Raw genomic sequence first — 21,880 nt, 5'->3', positions numbered from 1 at the left:
TTGCTTAGTAATACTGGTAAATTCAATCAACAAATGTAAGTTCAGTCTCCAGCCTTGCTGTATATACAGTTTCTGTTAATTGTCCAGGGAAGGGCAAGCCAGGGGCTATTACTTACCCACTGTGGGGTGCTGGGAATTGTAGTACTACATCTGCAGCAGTGCAGGTAGCCCATTACTGATGTAACACTGGGTGTATCATTGGGTGAAAGAATAGGAAGTGGGAGGCTTGTTCTGCAGTGAGCTCTAATTTTACATTTTGATAAATCTGCCCCTTTGTGTGTATTCAATATATTTAGGGGATTCTTTATAATGGGAATTTCACATTACAAAGAACATGTTACTTGACTGTAGTGAGTTGCATGTGTGAAAGTCACAGGGACCGTAGACTGTAAGCTCCACGGGGGCAGGGACTGATGGGAATGATGTATAATCTCTGTAATGAGCTGCAGAATTTGACAAACTATTTAAATAAAGGCTAATTATATAATTGTAACAACCAGAAATTAAAGACGCAGTACTTTTGCAATGGTGCTTGTTACATAGGTTACAGAAACCTCTATGCTGATAAAAATTCAGAACCAGAGAGTGATAGGGTGCATCCGTTTACAGGGTAAGGTGCCCCTTATAGATAGAAGCAGAGTGGGTGATTTAACAGCAGTCACCACAATGCTGATTGAGGAAAAGATACAACTCGCACTAGTATGAGAGATGCAGACAGGAACATTCTATCAAAGCCACAAACTATTTCCCCCAAATGGTAAACAAAACACCAGTCAGTTTCATGTACAGTAATAGGATATCTACCCTGTCATGGAAATTTCTATACCCATTTCATGGGACTGTGACAACATGATGCTATCAATAACTTGTTTTCAAAAGATTTTTGCTTATTTGTGCAGTTTAACTCAGCAGGGGGGGTGTCATGACCTGCCTCAACCCTACCAAAAATATAATTCCATGGCCACTTTCTACCATACATGGGACCTGAAGCCTGTAGCCATATCAGTTAATTGGGAACCATACAAGTGGGCTACTAACAGTGCTTTCATGGGAAGTCAAGTGACTCACTGCTTTTACATAGCAACATTACTAAGTTTGGTTGAAAAAGAGACACACATCCATCTAGTTCAACCTTTCCATATTTAACCTGCCTAACTGCTAGTTGGTCGGGAGGAAGGCAAAAAACCCATCTGATGTCTCTCCAATTTGCCCTAGAGGGGGAAAAAATTCCTTTCTGACTCCAAAATGGCAATCGGACTAGTCCCTGGATCAACTTGTACTATAAGCTATCTTCCATAACCCAGTATTCCCTCACTTGCTAAAAAGCCATCCAACCCCTTTTTAAAGATCTAATTTTATCAGCCTGTACGACTGATTCAGGGAGAGAATTCCACATCTTCACAGCTCTCACTATAAAAATAAACCCCTTCCAAATATTTAAGTGGAACCTCTTTTCACCTAATCGGAATGGGTGCCCTCGCGTCAGCTGGAAAGACCTACTGGTACAATTATTGTATGATCCCCTTATATATTTATACATAGTTATCATATCCCCCCTTAAGCGCCTCTTCTTAACCCAACTTGGCCAGTCTTTCCTCATAGCTAAGATTTTCCATGCCTTTTACCAGCTTAGTTGCCCTTCTCTGTATCCTCTCTAATTCAATAATGTTTGAGCGCTGGAGACCAAAACTGTACGGCATATTCTAGATGGGGCCTTACAGTGCTCTATACAGTAGAAGAATGACCCCTTCCTCCCGAGAATCTATGCCCCTTTTAATACAGCTCAAGACCTTATTTGCCCTTGATGCTACTGACTGCCATTTCTTGCTACAGCCAAGTTTATCATCTACAAAGACTCCAAGGTCCTTCCCCATTATTGGTTTGCCTAGTGCAGTCCCATTAAGGGTATAAGTGGATATTTTTACATCTCAGGTGCATGACTTTACATTTATCAACATTGAATCTTATTTGCCACTTAGCTGCCCTGATTGCCAGTTTGTCAAGAACCTGTTGCAAGGATGCCACGATTGGGCTAGATAGTTTTGTGCCATCTGCAAATAGCCAAGATTTTCCATCCTTTTACCAGCTTAGTTGCCCTTCTCTGTACCCTCTCTAATACAATAAGGTCCTGTTTGAGTGATGGAGACCAAAACTGTACGGCATATTCTAGATGGGGCCTTACAAGTGCTCTATACAGTGGAAGAATGACACCCCCCTCCCGTGACTCTATGCCTCTTTTAATACAGCTCAAGACCTTATTTGCCCTTGATGCTGTGGACTGGCGTTGCTTGCTACAGCCAAGTTCATCATCTACAAGGACTCCAAGGTCCTTTTCCATAATGGATTTGCCTAGTGTAGTGTATAAGTGCAGGGTATAAGCTTGGATATTTTTGCATCCCAGGTGCATGACTTTACATTTATCAACATTAAATCTCATTTGCCACTTAGCTGCCCTGATTGCTAGTTTGTCAAGATCCTGTTGCAAGGATGCCACGATTGGGCTAGATAGTTTTGTCATCTGCAAACACTGATACATTATTTACAATACCCTCCGCTAAGTTATTAATGAACAATTTAAATAAAAGTGGAGCCAATACCGAACCCTGAGGGACCCCACTAAGAACCTTACTCCAAGTAGAGAATGTACCATTAACAACCATCCTCTATACCCGATCCTGTAGCCAGTTTCCTATCCATGTGCAAACCGTATCAAACTCTTTGGCAAAATCCAAATCGATCACATCTACTGACGAAGGGGCCACGCCCCCGAAACGTTGTGACGCAATAAACGTACCAGGGGTTGCACCCCGGTTTGAATAGCTGTGTGTGCCAGCCTGCTTCTGTTTCTCTACCAGTAATTTTTGGGAGGGCCGTCTCCCTAAGGAGCTGTGCACCGAGCGTAATCGTGACTGAAAGGGCCTGAGTGTGCACGTGAGTTTGTATTGAGTTACTATCCTTGATAAAGCCATGCTGATTGCTGCTCGTGATGCCATTCACTAGGACAAAAGTTTAAATGTGATCCCTTAACAAGCCTTCAAATCGATTTGCCAGTGAGATAGTGATTAGAAATGTATTTTTCCTCTCCCAAGACAAAAAGCAATGTGCAGTAGCTGAAGTTACAAGTATATACCACCACAAAGCAAAAGCGCCCATATGTGCTGATGCTGAAAGAAAACATACAAAGAGGTGGGAAATGAGACAGAGGAAGGAAAATAGATGGTATCTGTGGCTCAGGAAGGTGCTGAGGGTGGGGGACAAACACAGCAAGAAGCTAGGTGTATAAACTGATTTACTGAAGGAAGCACTTGTGTGTGGCAAGGGAAATGTCTCCCTGTACCAGCCAACATATCAGCCAACGTCTAGGAGACATTAGGGGCTCATATACAAAGGTGGCTGCTGGCACTGGTAAATTAGGGAAATATGATGGCTGCTGGCACAGGTACAGGGGGCAGTATGATGGCTGCTGGCACAGGTACAGGGGGCAATATGATGGCTGCTGGCACAGGTACACTGGGGCAATATTATGGCGGCTGACACAGGTACAGAGGGCAATGTGATGGCTGCTGGTAGAGATACATTTGGGCAATGTGATGCCTGCTGGAACAGGTACAGGGGGCAATTTGATGGCGGCTGGCACAGGTACATGGGGCAATATGATGGCTGCTGGCACACGTACAGGGGGTAGTATGATGGCTGCTGACACAGGTACAGGGGGCAATATGACTGCACCATGTTTTTTGCCTACTATAAATGTCATTCATTTACATCGTAACTTGCTCCTGCCATGAAAAAGTGGACACTTTGTTTTCCAGTCAGCGTACCAGCATGCCATTCTGCTGGGGCAAGTAGTATTGAGAGCCTTATATTGTATGTCTGATGTGAGCTCAATGCACTTTGTATGTGCCATGGTGCAAGTGGTGCAAATGCAAAGCTCAGATATATTATACTGTACATGATATACTATATTATATGGTGCAGCTTTGTTATAGAGCACGGATAAGATCAAATATGGTAAATATTCCTGATGATTAACAACTGAAATCATAACTACAAACACATATGAGACCAGTACATCGCTGCTTATGAAAACAATCAGGAGTATAGGTGAATTCCTTACATCACGCACTAAACTCACAGGGTGCCAAAATGCTGATTTTAGAAATTAAAATAGTTACTATTCTCTGGCACAAGTATTCTTATGGGTAAAGCGGATAGGAACACTAAGACTGGGAAGAGTTTGGGGAGAAATCACATGGAGCATGGTTCACAGACTAAGGTTTTTAATGCCCTATGTTCTTACCTGCTGTGTCCCAAAGAGACTGCTATCTGAATGAGTGTCTCCCCGGGGCACAATTAAAGGGGACATAAATAAAACAATAAAAGTGCCTTTAAAGGGTTTGTTCACCTTCCAAATACTTTTTCCAGTTCAACTGTTCACCAGAAATAAATAGAGAATTTTACTTAACTACTTGACTTAAATTCCTTTTCTTCTAGTCCCGACATGTTGGTACACATGGGGGCATTGCCCCTCCCAGACCTGGAGGTAGGACCTATAACATAGCCAATCAAAATTAATCATGACCTATAAAACCACATAACTTCCTCCTCACCAGTTATACTTTTGCCATTGCAGTACAGTAACCAACATAATTAACTTGGGATGGGAAAATGTTGGGACTAGAAGAAAAGTAATTTAGGTCAAGTAGGTAAGTAAAATTCTCTATTTCTTCTACATCCCTCCATGTCAGTACACATGGGATCTACCAAGCCATGCCCCAAAAACAAGGGGTGGGAATAAGCAACATAAGGCAATAACCAAACTTGATACTAAGGAGGCCCTGAATAATAAGGCCAGCATCACATCCATCCAACAAGGAAGCTGATAAAATGTATAGCTCCTGAAAAAGGTAGATAAAAGTAGATAAAAGGCACAAGAACATGAACAACATTTCCTAGGACATGGTAAGCAATTGACAACAAGAGCTACAAAATCAACCACTAAATTACAGAGACCGGCACTTGAGGGTCAAGCATTGCAGATTAAAAAAGGATCTGACATAAAACCACACCTGGGGAAGAACAAAAATCCTGCAACTGTTAAAACAAAAGGTTCCTTAGTAATAACCAGAATGATGGCAACGGCCATCTCAGAACTAAAACACCCTCGAAACCACCAGGAAACCAATCAGATCAGAAACACAACTTGGATGCATCTATCACTAGTGCTGGAGAAATACAGCAATAGCGAGTGGCCCTAAAAAGACTTGACCCCCATTAGCCTAGTCTGGCAGCTTAATGGAAGCAGCTCACACCAGTGCTGGCCGGAGTCAACTCCACACCAGAGATCAGCCCAAGATCCACCAACTCCATGCTAATAATACCTAATGAAGACTTAACTAGATGAACACCAACTCTGGGTTATCATAAATCAGCATATAATTGTAACTAGTGTGGAGCCCTGCTGGTACTGCCCAGTAGCTCCACCAACCACCAATCTAAATTGGGCATACAACAGCACAAGGATAAGCTGCTGGACCAGCCAAACGTGACTTAAAGGAGAAGGAAACCCCCTGGGCGCAAAAATCTCTCCGCTGTGTTGCCCCCCCTCCCTCCTCCACCCTGGCCTACCTGTCCCCCAGGGCAAATGCCCCTAACTTGTTACTCACCTCTCTGCGCAGGTCCTGTCCACGGAGCTCACAGGCGCCATCTTCTCCTAAGCGGTCTTCTTCCTGCTTTGATCGGCATCTTCTGGCGCATGCGGAGTAGGAGCATTTACCGGTACGGATCTACTGCGCATGCGCCGAATGTCATGAAGTGAAATCGGAAAACTTTGTGACATTTGGCGCATGGCAGTAGATCCGTACCGGTAAATGCTCCTACTGCGCATGCGCCAAAAACGCTGATCAAAGCAGGAAGAAGACCGCTTGGGAGAAGATGGTGCCTGTGAGCTCCGTGGACGGGACCTGCGCAGAGGGGGTGAGTAACAAGTTAGGGGCATTTGCCCGGCGGGACAGGTAGGCCAGGGGGGAGGAGGGATGGGTGGCAACACAGGGGAGGGTTTTTGCACCCAGGGTATTTCCTTCTCCTTTAAGGCCCCAGCCAACTGCTACACAAGCAAGCAAATGGGACCCAAGCCAATTACAGTTCTAGAAAAACACACACAAAAGCTCCACTACATCTCAAGCAGCACAATGCTACAGTTTATGCAAAAACTGAACCAAACCTGTGACCATACATACTGAATCCAATAGGCTACTAAACCAGCAAACAGCTGGGGTCACAATCCAAAATCAGGCATGCCAGAAGCTTATAGCCTACACACTGGTACCAACCAGCAATGATGCACAATCCACTGGCAATGAGCCAGCCACCATACATGCAAACCAGTGGTGGACCAGCAAGCTATTATGTATTACAACATAGATGTGCAAGGCCATACTCACACTAACAGGCCAAGATGCCCATCAGCTGCAGTGTATGCAAAATACCAGAGTGGAACTCTAATACAAAGCAATACATAAGTAGTACACAATAGTACATAAGCCAGCTATTGTGAATGCCACCCTTGGAGGCAAGGTCACCAACTGCACTGGCACCCGACACAAAAGTCAATTTCCACACATGCAACAACGGAGCACAAGCCAGTTGTTGAACTTGCAAAACCCTGGTCCACAAGCCAGCCTTATTGATAAGCAGAGGCATACAAGACCAAAAACAATGCATGTAAGGCAGAAGCAAAGATTAGCTGTAAGCCGACAACATATAACCAACCGCAGCTGCTGAATACCAATCAGCAACAAAATTAGCTATGGGCTGTGAAACTCAGAGCAAACACCAGCTGTTGGTACAACCCATATTAGATCCAGCCAAATAGCCCATCATGCCTACTGCTGGTGTAACCAAAACCAAGCCTGCAAGGATTGTAGAAAAGTCAAAACCAATGGCTGTTGTGCTGCCAAGGATTGCCGTAAGGCAAACAGACATGCCCGCCAAGGGCCGCAGCAAGAACAGTAACCACGTCTATCAGCCGCCACCGCCTAGCCAGTGGCCTATGCACCATAGGTCACAGCAAAGGCTGGCAGCCACAAGCTCCCAAGGACTATAATAAAAACTAGCGGCCACCTTAGCCAAGGGCCACGGAAAAAGGCCAACAGCCCAAGAACCCTGGTAAAAGGCAAGCAAGCACCTAAGTTAAAAGGCCAACCAAAGAAATGTGCCACGGGTAAAAGACCACATGAGCCAAAGGCTCATGCAACAGGCCAGCAGAACAAGGGCCCTTGTAAAAGGCCAGAGGAACCATGAGCCGAGGGCCATGGTAAAAGGCCAGCAGACCCATTAGCCGAGGGCCATGATTAGCCATGGACCAAAACAAGCGCTCTAACCCAAGCCAAGGGCCATAATGAAAGCCAGAGGCCACACAAACCCAGCTCCCTGGCGAGAGGCCCGAGGCCACACAAAGGGCCATAGACTACAAGCTGGCTTCAAGCCTGTTAAGGTGCCAGCAGACATAACAGTAAGTGCCCTTCAATCTACCAACAATTAAAGAAGGGAAACCTACAGCTACCAAAACTCAGTAGATGTAGTATAACTACAACTGAGCTCCCAACAAAAACCACCAGATAGGAATAGAATATCTAAGAGAAGGCCTACATCACACAAAAAGACACCATATAAATCGGAACACTGCCTGTTAAGTGTGGAAACATCCTAGGAAAAAATGGGGTACACAATGCTGCTACAGCAGAACAAACCCCTAGCCAGTCCTGGAAATACCAGGTGTAATAAAAGCACACATACCTACTGTGTCTGCACAGAGAACTCAGGCTCACAAACCTAAGACCTCAGATGACATCAATACAAGAAATCAGAGGAACACCGGCACACAACCAGAAAATATGCGCTAGACAGTAGGAATAATCCAGTCAGATACTTGGTGGCAGGCTGCTTCTTAGGAGCAGACTCAGGTGTGTAACTACAGAGGAAGCAGACCCTGTGGCTGCAGGTGGGCCCAAAAGGTATAGGGACCCCATGAGGCCCAAATAAAGAGCAATTTCAATATATATTGGTAAAAGAGCACAACCGCTGGATATGTTACGGGCCCTAAAATGAATTTGCTGTGGGGCCCAATGACATCAGGTTACAGCACTGAGCAGACTCATTGTAAGGAAGGAAGGGGCTACCATACTGCTTCAGCAGTGCAAGCCTCCAGCCAACCCTGCAAGCACCCTGTTTAATAAAAGGCAAATATAACCGCTGTGTCTGCAGAGAGGATAATAGAAACAATAATAGCAAAGAGGCCCAGAGGAGTATCTGCACCTTACCTGATAGCAATGACTAGTCTGCAGGATGGAAACTTCAGCTAGAACCCTGATAGCTTTCAGCTGAGGGACATAATTTGCTTATTAACATGCAGACTTCCCAGTGTAATGAATGTTTCAAACACACCGTGGATACTGATAAATCATACTCACCGGATTCAGGTACCACACTGCTTCAGCAGAGAGATTCACCAGCCAGTACTGAAAGTACCTTGTGTGCATTTTGCACAGAGGACTCCAGCTTACAACATAAGACATCATATAATACAAGAAGTCAAAGGAACATCGGCAGTTTACCAGATAGCTCAGGCTTGTCAGCAGGAATATCCAGTCCGGTGGAACACTGCTTGTTAAGAGCCTTAGTAACATGAGCCAATATAACTTCTGTGGCTGCACAGAAGATGCAGGTTCACCCATACAAAGCTTAAAATATTAAACAGCAATAGCAACGGGGCTGAAAGGTGACTAATTAGCTGGATGGAAACTCCAGCCAAAGCCCTGATAGCTCTCAGCTGAGGGACATAATTAGCATGCAGACTTCCCAGTGCACTGAGCATTTTAAAACACACAGTATATACTGAAGAATCATACTCACCAGCTTCAGGCTGTTATAACTAGCCCATATGCATACCCATTGCCCTTTTGCAGAAGTTCTGTAAAGTTCTGTAAAGCCTCACGTAACTCAAAACAAAATGGAGAGTCCAAAAAGCTCACAGGTAACAATGTTAGAAGCCCACACCTGTGTCTGTTCCAAAAAAACACTAGATTGAATCTTGTGCCTCATTGGGCATATAGCAGGGGGGCTATTTTAGCACAGGGCTAAGACCACGGGTATACCCACACCTGCACTTCTTCCCAATAAGCGATAATTTACAGATTATGCGTCTTGAGGCATCAGGTAAATTCTTCTCCATTACCTGGGAATCATCCCTCTGTGTCCACACAGAGGTAAAAAAATTTACAAAAAATACAAAAGAAAAAACAAAAAGCTCACAGGTAACAATGTGGGAAGCCCACAACTGTGTCTCTTCCCAAAAAGCACTAGATTGAATCTTGTGCCTCGCTGGGCATATAGCAGGGGGCTATTTTAGCCCAGGGCTAGGACCATGGGTATGCCTACACCTGCATTTCTTCCCAATAAGCGATAATTTACAGATTATGCGTCTTGAGGCATCAGGTAAATTCTTCTCCATTATCTGGGAATCATCCCTCTGTGTCCACACAGAAGTAAAAAATAAACAAAAAATACAAAAGAAAAAACAAAAACTGTTTGCTTTCTCTCAAAATTCACAAAAAATAAAAAGAGTGAGAAGGGAGATCCTACCTCCATGTCCAGTAGGACAAAAAATATCAGTGGTGAGGAGGAGGTCATGTGGTCTTATAGGTCATGATTAATTTTGATTGGCTATGTTATAGGTCCTACCTCCAGGTCTGGGAGGGGCAATGCCCCCCATATGTACTAACATGGAGGGACGTAGAAGAAAGACTTTTTTCAGTTACTTTCCATTACTTATTTTTTACAGTTTTTCCAAAATCTCAGTTTAAAGGAACAGTAACATCACAAAATAAGTGTTTTAAAGTAATACAAATATAATGCATTGTTGCCCTGCACTGGTATAACAGCTGTGTTTTCTTCAGAAACACTACTATTGTTTATATAAATATGCTGCTATGTAGCAATGGGGGCAGCCATTCAAAGGAGAAAAGGCTTAGGATACACAGCAGATAATGGTGTTGTCGTTTATCCGCTATTTAACCTGCCTTTTTTCAATTTACACGACTGCTAAACAGTAGCTTGTTTATATGAACTAAAGTAGTTTTTCTGAAGCAAACAGATCAGTTTTGCCAGTGCAGAGTAACACTACATGATATTTTCATTACTTTAAAACACTTTAATCTTTTGGTGTTACTGTTTCTTTAATGCCTCTGTCTGTTTTTTTGTCTGGCAGCTCAGTAATTCAGGTGCAGACTCTAAACTGTTACAATTTTGCAATATTTTATTGATACATTTCTCAGCAGCATCTCTGGAGAATTGGCAACTATTGTATCAATTCTAACAGCTGCCTTTAATGAAACCTAGGGATTCTGCTCAGCAGGGACAAAGATAAGAAATGTATCAACTTAGAACAGTTTACAAGGTCAGCGAAAGGTGAAAAATTACACTTTACATTAAAATATTAGAAAAACGTCTACAAATAGAAAGTAATTGGAAAAAGGCTTTATTTCTGGTGAACTATCAGAAACCAACTGAACTGGAAAAAGTGTTGGAAGGTGAACAACCCGATTTAAAGAAGAAAGGGATGATCACTTGAGAGTGCCCATTTATTAGGCAACCCCCACAGGTTACAATTTCTAATGACAGACCCCCTATTTGAATACCTACCTCTAACGGTAACCACAAGTGTGCATCAGTTACCAGTAATAACAATGGCATGCTATAGCAGGCAAGACACACAGCATAACAAGACAGAGTGAAAAATGTCACACACCATCTTTGCTCCGGTCATACAAGGCACAGCCGGTGGCCATTTTCTCTGTCTGGAAGCAACATCTCCACCTCCCTTCCATCCAGAAGTTGGAGTGATATTTAGCCATGAGAAAGCCATTATCTTTGGTCTCTGCAGAGGAAAATGGACAGTGAGTGAACTTCATGGCACTTTGTAATATTATAATATTAAAATTACATATACCAACACCTCAACAATTAAAAATAAGACAATTTAAGACCCTCTAGCTCAATGTGTTGTCAGCTTTAGTCACACAAGTGATTGTCTATGGCTGGTGTTTAAAGGTAAGCATAAGCCTTTACCCTAGTGCAGGGGTCCCCAACCTTTTGAAACCGTGAGCAATTTTGATTTTCCTGTTATCTCCTTAGTTCAGATCTTTACATTCTTCATTCAAGGACAGTCCATATCCAAAGAGGGAGACCCCTTGGGGTACCCTTGCCTTACACCAGCCCCCTCTACTGAAAGTGATACTGACATATAAAAATCATAGGAACTTGTCAGTATGAAGTAAATGCTGCACAAGAAATATTTCCCCACAAAGCCCCCTGCAAAGCCGACCCCAGCCCCCGCAAACCCGCACTCACCCGTCCAACCTAAAAGATCTCCTCAACTGTTTCGTACATCTTCCGGGTTGCTTCACTGACGCAGGGCTGGGGGCGGCGCGATGCTTCCATAGGCTGATTACGTATCACAACAGGACTTCAGCCTATGGAAGGATCACTCCGCCCCCAGCCCTGTGTCAGTGAAGCAACCCGGAAGATCAGTCAGCATGTGAGCGAGTCAGCTGCGAAAGGTGCACAGGGCTGGGGGCGGCTTTGAGGGGGGCCTTGTGGGGGTGCCTTTGCGGGGGAAATATTCTTTTCAGCATTTTCTTCATTCTGACATGTTCCTATGATTTTTATAGGAACGTTTCAGAATAGCTTTAAGCCAAAACACCTAAGGCTTTTGGGGGTTTTTTGTTGTTGCTTTTTTTGTAACATCATCTGACATCTGCAGAGCTTCTTTTATTGCAAATCCAATTGATATAATTTAAGATTTCTTTTACACCAAATCTTCCCTAAATTCAAGGGAGAGCAATTGTTAAGGTCGCATATATCTTTCTCCAAGGCCTATCATTTCTTCAAAAAGTAAAGCATACCTACTCTGCAGGTCAGACTGCCGCCATATTTCCCCCTGCGTCCCAGCATCCCCTGTGCCTTAGTCAGGCTTAGTGCATGTGTGGTACTCAACTTTTCCAATTGCTAGGAAGCTGGGGGAAGATGGAGGCAGCCCACCCAGCAGAAAACTAACCTGGGCCCCAGACTAAACTGTTCCACTGCATTACATTAGATGCCATAATGATGCTGCATCAGAGGAATGTCAGTAACTAATATATCAGTGTAACAGCCAGTATCAATAACGCTCAGACCTTTAGCTCGGTAGCACTTAAGTTAAAGGGGAACTTCACAAAAACATAACAAGCTTTATGAAAAGAAAACCTAATTTCAAGCAACTTTGCAATATACATCAATTAAAAAATATGCAGACTTTGCATGATTTTTAATGGTTTGGAACAGTTCCCTAATATAGGCCCCAGCTCTTCTGCTGATCTGACTACTGCTGATCTGGTTACTTTGTATCAGTCCCTCCTTCCTTGCTGGGATTTCAAATGAGGCAGAAAGAGAAGAACTGTTAAACAGTTCAGCATAGAAAATGGCATTTATTCATACTTTATGAAGAAACAGGTAACTGTGTGCCTCTTTATCAAATTTTGGTTTGGAAGCCGGAGTTCCCCTTTAAGAAATGTATCAACTAATGGATTCAATTTTAATATTTTGAGGGACCCCCTTCACTGTGCAGCTCCTGGCATTATTAGCATATTTGAAACTCATGCACTGCTGTTACTAATCTAATGCCCATTTGTATCTGTGCCTTTAGGCCACTGAGCAGAAGAGAGAATACCTGGGCTTCAGGTAATGCCTGTTTCTTTTGTACAGAACACTCTCTCATCTGAACCTCTATTTCCCTTTCACTATTCTATACAACAGCACAGCATCCAAATTCTGTCCTTGCTTTCTGTTATACATAAAGGTGTGAGCTGCCATACCATTTGCCTCGATAACAGGCAAATAAAACAAGCACTATGTGCCATAGCCCTTATTCCATAAAAATCCCCAACCCTTCTCACGATCCTTCTCGAAGCCAGACTGACTGACTGTGTGCAGCATTTAGATTTATTTACAATTGTGTCACTAATGCTCTTTTATTTATTTATATGTGAATTCACTTTCCCCCTTTATCTCAGTTACAGTTATAGTAGGGACAGGACTGCAACACATGTAGGTGCTTATTTATCAAAGGTTGAGTTTTAGAGGTTTGTGAGGTTTTCAATACCTCAAATAAACTCACAACTGAAATGGTTTCTGATTAATGAAAAAACTTGAATGAGAGAAACTTGAATCAGTGAATTCGGGGTGAAAAACTCAAATACTCTGATACATTTTTCAGCAGAAAAAAAAAACAGGAATCGCTCTAATTAATCGAGTTTTCAATCAAAACCCATGAAAAAAAAACTTGAACATCATGAAGGCAACAACCATCTTCAAATGCTTCAAGGGCCATTGACTTCTACATGACCTTGACAGGTTTTGGTTAGAGCATTTTCTTATTCAAGCTATTTAAAATTTGGAGTGTAGTAAATCTAAAAAAAATGTAGTTCTTTTATTAAAAAAAAAAAAACAGAAAAATTCAAGATTGCCTGAAAAATATTTTTGGATAAAATAAACAACTCGACCCTTAATAAATAACCCCCATAATGTTTGTACTTAGGTACATGTGTAGATCAAGGTATATTATTCCTGTATTCCTCCAATGATCAGAATGTTTCACTACTGACTTTTCTACATTTTTCCTCTTCAGAACCAGTGAAGATTTGCAGGAGGCTCCTGTAGCAGAACGTACAGAAAAGGAGGCTCCTGTGCAGGAGGAGAAACACCCCTGAAGTGCATGTCCCTGAAGAAGAACACAAGGAATGACAATACTGACTACTTGTTCTGAAGGAAAAAAAATGTAGTAAAATTAGTCAGTATTGTCATTCCTTGTGTTCTTTTTCAGGGACGTGCTCTTCAGGGGTGTTTCTCCTCCAGCACAGGAGCCTCCTTTTCTGTACGTTCCGCTGCAGGAGCCTCCTGTAGTACTTTACTTGTTCTGAAAGAATAAAATGTAGCAAAATGAGTCAGTATTGTCATTCCTTATGTTCTTCTTCAGGGACGTGCTCTTCAGGGGTGTTTCTCTTCCTGCACAGGAGCCTCCTGTTCTGTACATTCTGCTGCAGGAGCCTCCTGTAGTACTTTACTTGTTTAACAATACAAGCCACAGTAGCGGGCGTTAAAGGGAGTTTTAGGGCCACAGACTGGCTAACGTTAAAACTGTTGTTGTCTTGCTCCATTTTTGGCACCTCTCCCTACAACACCTGCTGTGCCTCACTCTACCATCCTAACTACTAGGGGGGCTCAGAGCATTCCCCTATCTTTAGACCCCATAAAGACATACATGTATTAGGAGGATGCTACACTGCATTGTGGAATGGGCCAGGACTCACAAGCCAACTACAGGGCATTAATAAACAAGTTTAAAAGCAAGGGGCCTAGTACAGAGCCCTGTGGTACTCCACTAACAACACTGGTCCAATTAGAAAATGTTCCATTTACCACCACTCTTTGTAGTCTATCTTTTAGCCAGTTCTGGTACAAATACTATGGTCCAGGCCAACATTCCTTAATTTAACCAGTAACCTTCTGTGTGGCACTATATCAAATGCTTTAGCAAAGTCTATGTAAATCACATCCACTACCATCCCAGAAGTGAGGTCCCTGCTTACCTTCTCATAAAAAGAAATAAAGTTAGCCTGGCAAGATCTATTACGCATAAAACCATGCTGACACACTCACACTAATTTACTAAACCTTCGAAAAGCTTTCCTACCACTGACATCAGACTAACTGGCCTATAGTTTTGAGGCTGAGAACGGATTCTTTTTTGAATAGCTGCACCACATTCACAATGCGCCAGTCTCTTTGCACTATGCCAGACCTCAATGAATCCTGTGTTCACATTCTAAAGATGAATCTTTACTTACTATATGTTCTTTTATAAATCTCTTTCCTGCTAGGGAGAGTTAAGTGTTGCAGTATAACAGTAGCCTAAGGAATGCAGGTGGGAGGGTGTTTATTTTTTTGGATGGCTGTAATGGGTACTCAGATGGAACTCGGCAGTGTCGGACTGGCCCGGCGGGACACCGGGAAAATACCCGGTGGGCCCCGACCCTAGTGGGCCCCCGCCGGGCCAGACCCCCTCTCCCAAACAGTTTTTCGGAAAAAACTATTTCGGCGCATCGCAGCGCCATTTGCGCACCCGCGCCTTTTGCGCACCCGCGCCTTTTGCGCATGCGCGCTTAGTGATTTTTGCGCATGCGCGATGCGCCGCCTGACGGAGTATGCTGATCACCGCTTCGGCTCAAAGTAGGTAGCGGGGGCCAGAGGGGGGCCCTGGACAGCGGTCCCGGTGGGCCCCGGGCCCCCCAGTCCGACCCTGGAACTCGGGTAGAGCTGGGCTGAATCCAATGTAATGTGCTTCATTTTGCGGGAACTCTCTCTCTCGTTGAAAAAAGTTTACTCACATCAATCAAGATCAAACCTTTTTTTCTATATTAGCTGCTTAACTGCCAGTAATTAAATACTTACAATTATATATAGTAGAGTATCTTTAAATTTGTCAAGTAACCCCCACAACATTGCTGCAGCTGCCCCTGGCTTTGGCCAAAGGAAAGTATTTCCTGAGATGCATAGTATTAGATAATAAATGCATGATATTTGTACAGCAGCACCCAAATTATGAACAATTCTTCATTATTCTTTCACGTGTATACTTTGATAGTTCCTCTCTCATGTCAACTGGGCAGCAGAAGGGGGTGGAATTAAATGCAGTAATGTAGGCTAAATGGCAGAATGAGGGGAAAAAGCAGGGGGGCATGGATCGGATTTAGATGAGACCCCTTTAGATGAGACCCCATATGGTTATCTAGTAAAATCTATTACACATAAAACCATGCTGGCACACTCATAGTATTATGATTTGCTATGAGGTCCAGTATCTTATCCTTTATTAAACCTTCAAAACGCTTTCCTACTACTGACATCAGACTAACTGGCCTATAGTTTTGAGGCTGAAAACTGGATCCTTTTTTGAATAGCTGCACCACCTCATCTGGAGTATGCAGTGCAGTTTTGGACTCCAATCCTTAAGAATTATATAAATAAGCTGGAGAGAGTGCAGAGACGTGCAACTAAACTGGTTAGAGGGATGGAAGACTTAAATTATGAGGGTAGACTGTCACGGTTGGGGTTGTTTTCTCTGGAAAAAAGGCGATTGCGAGGGCATTACACTTTACAAGTACATTAGAGTAAATAGACTAATAGCAGGGGACCTTTTTACCCATAAACATGATCACCATACCAAAGGCCACCCTTTCGGACTAGAGAAAAGAACTTTAATTTGAAGCAATGTAGGTGGTTCTTTACAGTGAGGACAGTGAGGTTGTGGAATGCACTGCCAGGTGATGTTGTGATGGCTGATTCTGTTAATGCCTTTAAGAGTGGCTTGGATGATTTCTTGGACAGACATAATATCAAAGGCTAAACTCTATAATTAGTATAGATATGGGTATATATAATTTATGTGTAAAAAGTATGGAGGGGTGTGTGTATGGATGCTGGGTTTTCATTTGGAGCGGTTGAACCTGATGGACTTTGTCTTTTTTCAACCCGATTTAACTATGTAACCTGACATACCAAAAGCAAACACAGCCGCTCATGTGGTTCTCCCCACTGAAACTAATATAAAGCCCAAAATGCCCACTTTATGGGTTGTATGCGAAAGTGTGTGTAGAAGGATGGTCATACACTATCATAAATATATATACATATACAAAGAGAGAAAGAAAGCAACTGCCTCCCTTCCTGCTGTTCCCATCATATTTCCATGTCAGTGTCAGTAAGATGTCTGATATAAAGAATGCTTGGGACCTGGGGGTTTCCAGATGCAGGGTTTTTTCATAATCACCATTCCTCAAATATACAATTAAATATTTAAGAAGTCCAGTAGCTTGTTTTGCTATAAATTTTCTATAAGAAACTGCAATGTTGTATTACCTTCTTTCAGCGCCTGCACCCACTTCTGTCGACTCTCTCTGTCCGGAGCAAAGACATAGAGAAAATAATCATGGATAACCTGACAGGAGAAATAAGGGTGTCAGAATGCACAAACTGATTGCAATGTGATTAATACCACTATAATGTGTAAATTGAGGCAGGGCACTTGTAAAGCTGGCCATAGACGCAAAGATCTGATCGTACGAATCAAGGATTCGTACGATTTTCGGACAGTGTTTGAAGAGTCCAGACATTTTTCGTCCTGCGGAGATCGGTCGTTTGGTCGGTCGGACAGGTTAAAAGATATCTCTGCATGTATTGCCAATCGTACAAATTTCAGAGGGAGACCTTCAGCCGTTATAAATATTTTAAACTGTCCAATCGACTGAACGACCGATCGCCATGGCACAAAAAATTATGCCACAATACACACAGTCCGAAAATCATACAGATCTTTGTTTCATACAATGGTATCTCTGCGTCTATGGTCAGCTTAAGCCAGATTTAAAGAAACAAAATTATTTCATTCTAAATAATGGGCCAGATTCAGTTCAGAGAACTTTACTCCTAATTTAGTCCCAGATTTCCCATACAGTTTAAAGAGTCTTCATGGGCCAAACCATGAGTTTTTTTAAATTAATTTAATCTGAATCATTTTCCCTTGTAATAACTAACTACATGTAGGTGTTTATGTAACTTCTCTGACTTACCTGGAAAGGGTATTTGTTCCTGCAAGCAATGCTGAGATCAGTTGTCACAATCTCAACACATTTAATCCGAGCCAAATCAATGGAGCCACGGAGAGCACGTATTTTCTGGGAAGGAAGAGACAGTAATTAAGTGTAAAAAAACATACTCTGGGAATATGCAAATATTGTTCACTCCTTCCTGAGAAACAAGAATGTGTTTTTTTTTATTAAAAGGCTAATGCTTTGGTCATGCTGAAATGAACTTCTGAGGAAAAATCAGCAAAGTAATCAACTTATGAAAACTTTAGAACCCAGCAACTCGCAAACTGCCAAGGCATTTAGACAATTATTTACAAAGGCACCAGAAGCAAGTTCTAGAACACTAAGGGGTGCCTTAATGCTCATTCAATAGGCACTTGTTGTCTGGCTGCATTGGTGTACAGCAATGGTTTTAAGACTTTATCATTTCAAGCCCCTCTTTGAGGTCCAAGACTTAGTTAGGGTCCCCCTTAGATCATAACAAGATTAATAATATATTAAAACATGTTTAGCAGTCATTCCTTCATACTTCTAAGTCAAATTTCGTGTAACCATTCAGGAGTTAGAAGTAAATCTGTTTTAATCATTGTAATAATTTATATTCCAGCATCCAGTTGGGAAAAGCCCTGTTACAGGAAACAAATAGCTTTGCCAATCAGAAATAAAGTGTCAGGACTGCCAGAAGCATCTGACGGCGCTGCTTACCTTCCCGGCGGTCGCAATGAAAATCCAAGATGGCGGCGCCCATGCTGAACACATGGGTGCGGCGTCGTTGCATGATGATGTCATCGCTGGTGCCGGGATTTTGTAATAAAAGGGTGCCCTGGACGCTGTAATCCTGTGAGTACCTGGGTGTATTATTGTCTGTCTGATTCCTGGTTTTGATTCCTGCTGTGATCCTGACTCTGATCCTGATCTGCCTGCCTGTTTGAACTCTTGCCTGGACTTTAACTAACGATTGTGCCTGATTCCTATTTGTACTGCATACTCAGACTTTAACCCTTGATGGGCTTCCTCCTCGGTCCTGACTACTCCTGCTGGGAGCCGATAGGCCCCCTGACATTATAATTGGTCCATGGACCCCACTGAGGAAGCTACACCTGATGTCGGACAAGCGCTACTGGGATTGACGTCCCGCAAGGAAGATTATGAAGCTCAGCAGTTCCGCATTGGGCAGGTACTCGATACTCTCCTTTCTCGTATACCTCCAGCGTCTCCAGTTACTGGTAATTCTCCCACAGCCGCTGTTCCTCCTGCTGCAGTCTCATCCGCTGGTGAGCAACGTATCCCTCCTCCACCTCCCTATAATGGGGATCCTCACGCCTGCAGAGGTTTAGCTACACAGTGCCAGATCCAATTTGAGTTTCAATCCTCGCAGTACTCCAGTGAACATGCCAAGGTGGGGTATGTGATGTCTCGTCTGGAGGGCAAACCGCTCGAGTGGGCAACATCTCTGGGAGAAAAATTCTCCATTGACCTTTGATGTCAAAGGATTCCTCCAGGCCTAACGAACTATGTTTGATGCCCCAGGTCGGTCGCTAATGCCTCTTCTCGGCTCCTGCAACTCCGGCAGGGAAACCGCAGTGCCAGTGAGTACACCATTGACTTTAGAACTTTAATGGCAGAGACCTCTTGGAATGATGAAGCATACAAGGCTGTTTTCTACCAAGGTCTGTCGACTCGACTTAAGGATGACCTTGTCTCCAGGGAACTTCCTGACCTGCTGGAGGATTTGATTGCTCTCACCATTAAAGTGGACACTCGCAGTAGCGCAGTAAGAGATTTCAACCTATGCTGGCTCAACGCTTTCAAAGACCTTTGTTGCCTGCACCGTCCCAGCAGCCTTCCACTACTCCTCCGGAGGAGCCAATATAAGATGGTAGGGCCTGTCTCTCTGAGCAAGAAAAACTTCGAAGACATATGGCGGTCCTATGTCTGTACTGTGGTAGAGAGTTATACTGTAAGACGATTTGCAATTGGTTTTCATTTTTTATTATTTGTGGTTTTTGAGTTATATAGCTTTTTATTCAGCAGCTATCCAGTTTGCAATTTAAGCAATCTGGTTGCTAAGGGTCCAAATGACCCTAGCAACAATGCATTGATTTGAATAGGAGACTGGGATATACATTGGAGAAGCCTGAATACAAACAAGAGTCATAAAAAGTAGCAATAACAATAAACGTGTAGCCTTACAAAGCATTTGTTTTTTAGATCAGTGACCGCCTTTTGAAAGCTGGAAATAATTCAAAAACCGAAGATCAATTGAAAAAGTGTTCAGAATTGGCCATTATTGGCCACATTGGATCAGTCCAGTTTGGCAAACCACAGGGGTGATCAGATCCATACTGAGCATATTACTTTAGTGTGAGACAGATTACAGGCTGAAATTGTTTGCACACTGATTGGCAATCTTCAAATACCTCCAAGTAACAGAAGCAGCAGCGCAATAGGAAACTGCTGCCACTTGTAAAATGAGAAACAGAGGTGTGAAGCCAGGAGATTATCTTATTCATGCTACAAAATGTCACAATGAATGTAGCCAGCGTGTAACACTAATTGGAACAATAACAACTGCCAGACAGCAAAATCACACAAATTGGTAAATCGCATCAAGCCGTCGCGTGCACGATTGGCGGGCTACCATATAAGGGATGTATAAGGATTGTGATGTATATCTATATAAAGATATGGTAAACATTTTTTTTTTTTCACACCTCTCAATGTTTTGATGAAACCATTTAATATAACCATAGCAATTATTGTCAAGGGTTTGTGATTCGTCATCCTGATTGTGTGACACCTCTGTCTGCCATAGATTTGCATAAAACCCAATTGAAAAAAGCTAAAAAGCAGGCCTGCTAGTAAACGTTAATAGCTATACTGAGCTCTGGTTGCAGTTATATTTCTACCTTTCACAGTCCCTGGGACTCAATATGCTTGTAATACTTCAATTTGCATATGTATGTCATGTACTGTTTTTTTTTTAACATAGCCTTGATATAAAGTACTAGCTTTGACTTTGTAAGGCACTCTTTGCACAGAGACCAACAACCCTAGGGAACACAGGTGATGTTAAACGAACACTACAGTGTTCAATGAGCCAAATGCTCTTGCACTTGCACTCCTGGGTGTAAATGACCCCTTATGTCTATGCACACAGCCTAATTTAATAAATACTGTAAAAATATAGACAGTTATGTACCCCCTACTGTTATACAGGGAACATCACTCATGTATTATAAGGGATTATTAGAGAAGTCACTGAGGGTTTCTGTGACCATATAAAGGCACAAGGCATCTGGCTGAGTTATACAGGGAACTTTTATTCATGTATTATAAGGGGTTTTGTTCCCCCACTGTAAATTATTAGAATACTACAAGTCACTGAGGGGTTATCTGATCAAATAAAGACCCAAGGCTGCAGGCTGAGTTATACAGGGAACTCTGCCCATCACTCATTTATTATAAGGGATAATGTTACCCTACTATAAATAAGGATAATATAAGTCACTGAGGGGTTCTGTATAAAGGCACAAGGCTGCAAGTTGAGTTATACATGCAACTCTGAGTATCACTCAGGTATTATAAGGGATAATGTACCCCCTTACTGTAAATGATAAGGATAATATAAGCTACTGAGGGGTTCTGTGACCATATAAGTGCACAAGGCTGCAGGCAAAGTTCTACAGGGAACTGTGACCATCACTCTTTATTATAAGGGATAATGCACCCCTGCTATAAATTATATGGATATTAGAAGTTACTGAGGGGTTCTGTGCCCCTATAAAGACACAAGGCTGCAGAGTATCATGTATTATAAGGGATACTGTACTCCCTACTGCAAATTATAAGGATGAGACAAGGCTGCAGGTTGAGTTATACAGGGAACATCTCTCATCTATTATAAAAGATAATGTACCCTATAATGTAAATGATAAGGAAATTAGATGTCACCAAGGTGTTCTGTGGCCATATAAAGGCACAATGCTACAGGCTGAGTTATACAGGGAACACTGACCATCACTCATGTATTATAAGGGATAATGTACACCTTACTGTAAACGATAAAGATATCAGAAGTCACTGAGGAGGTTCTGTGACCATAAAGGCAGGAGAAACCAAGATCCTTCCTCAGTGGT

At 42.7% G+C, this 21,880-nt stretch overlaps 1 protein-coding gene across 2 annotated transcripts in view; it reads right to left on the bottom strand.

Annotated features, from left to right (window-relative positions):
* The window catches only part of itk.L (IL2-inducible T cell kinase L homeolog), a 52,938-nt gene that overhangs the window by 16,259 nt on the left and 14,799 nt on the right, over nucleotides 1-21,880 (bottom strand). For both annotated transcript variants that reach the window (XM_041586018.1, XM_041586019.1), the window contains exons 2-4: nucleotides 17,724-17,828; nucleotides 17,014-17,092; nucleotides 10,808-10,936 (exon numbers count right to left, since the gene is read on the bottom strand). In XM_041586018.1, coding sequence (XP_041441952.1) covers nucleotides 10,808-10,936; nucleotides 17,014-17,092; nucleotides 17,724-17,828 — 313 coding nt within the window. The remainder of the gene's footprint in view (nucleotides 1-10,807; nucleotides 10,937-17,013; nucleotides 17,093-17,723; nucleotides 17,829-21,880) is intronic.

This window comes from Xenopus laevis, chromosome 3L (assembly GCF_017654675.1).
Source record: "Xenopus laevis strain J_2021 chromosome 3L, Xenopus_laevis_v10.1, whole genome shotgun sequence".
In the NCBI taxonomy this organism is placed as follows: Eukaryota; Metazoa; Chordata; class Amphibia; order Anura; family Pipidae; genus Xenopus; species Xenopus laevis.
The sequence above is the reverse complement of the archived record's forward strand: the minus strand, read 5'-3'. Positions and strand labels throughout refer to the sequence as shown.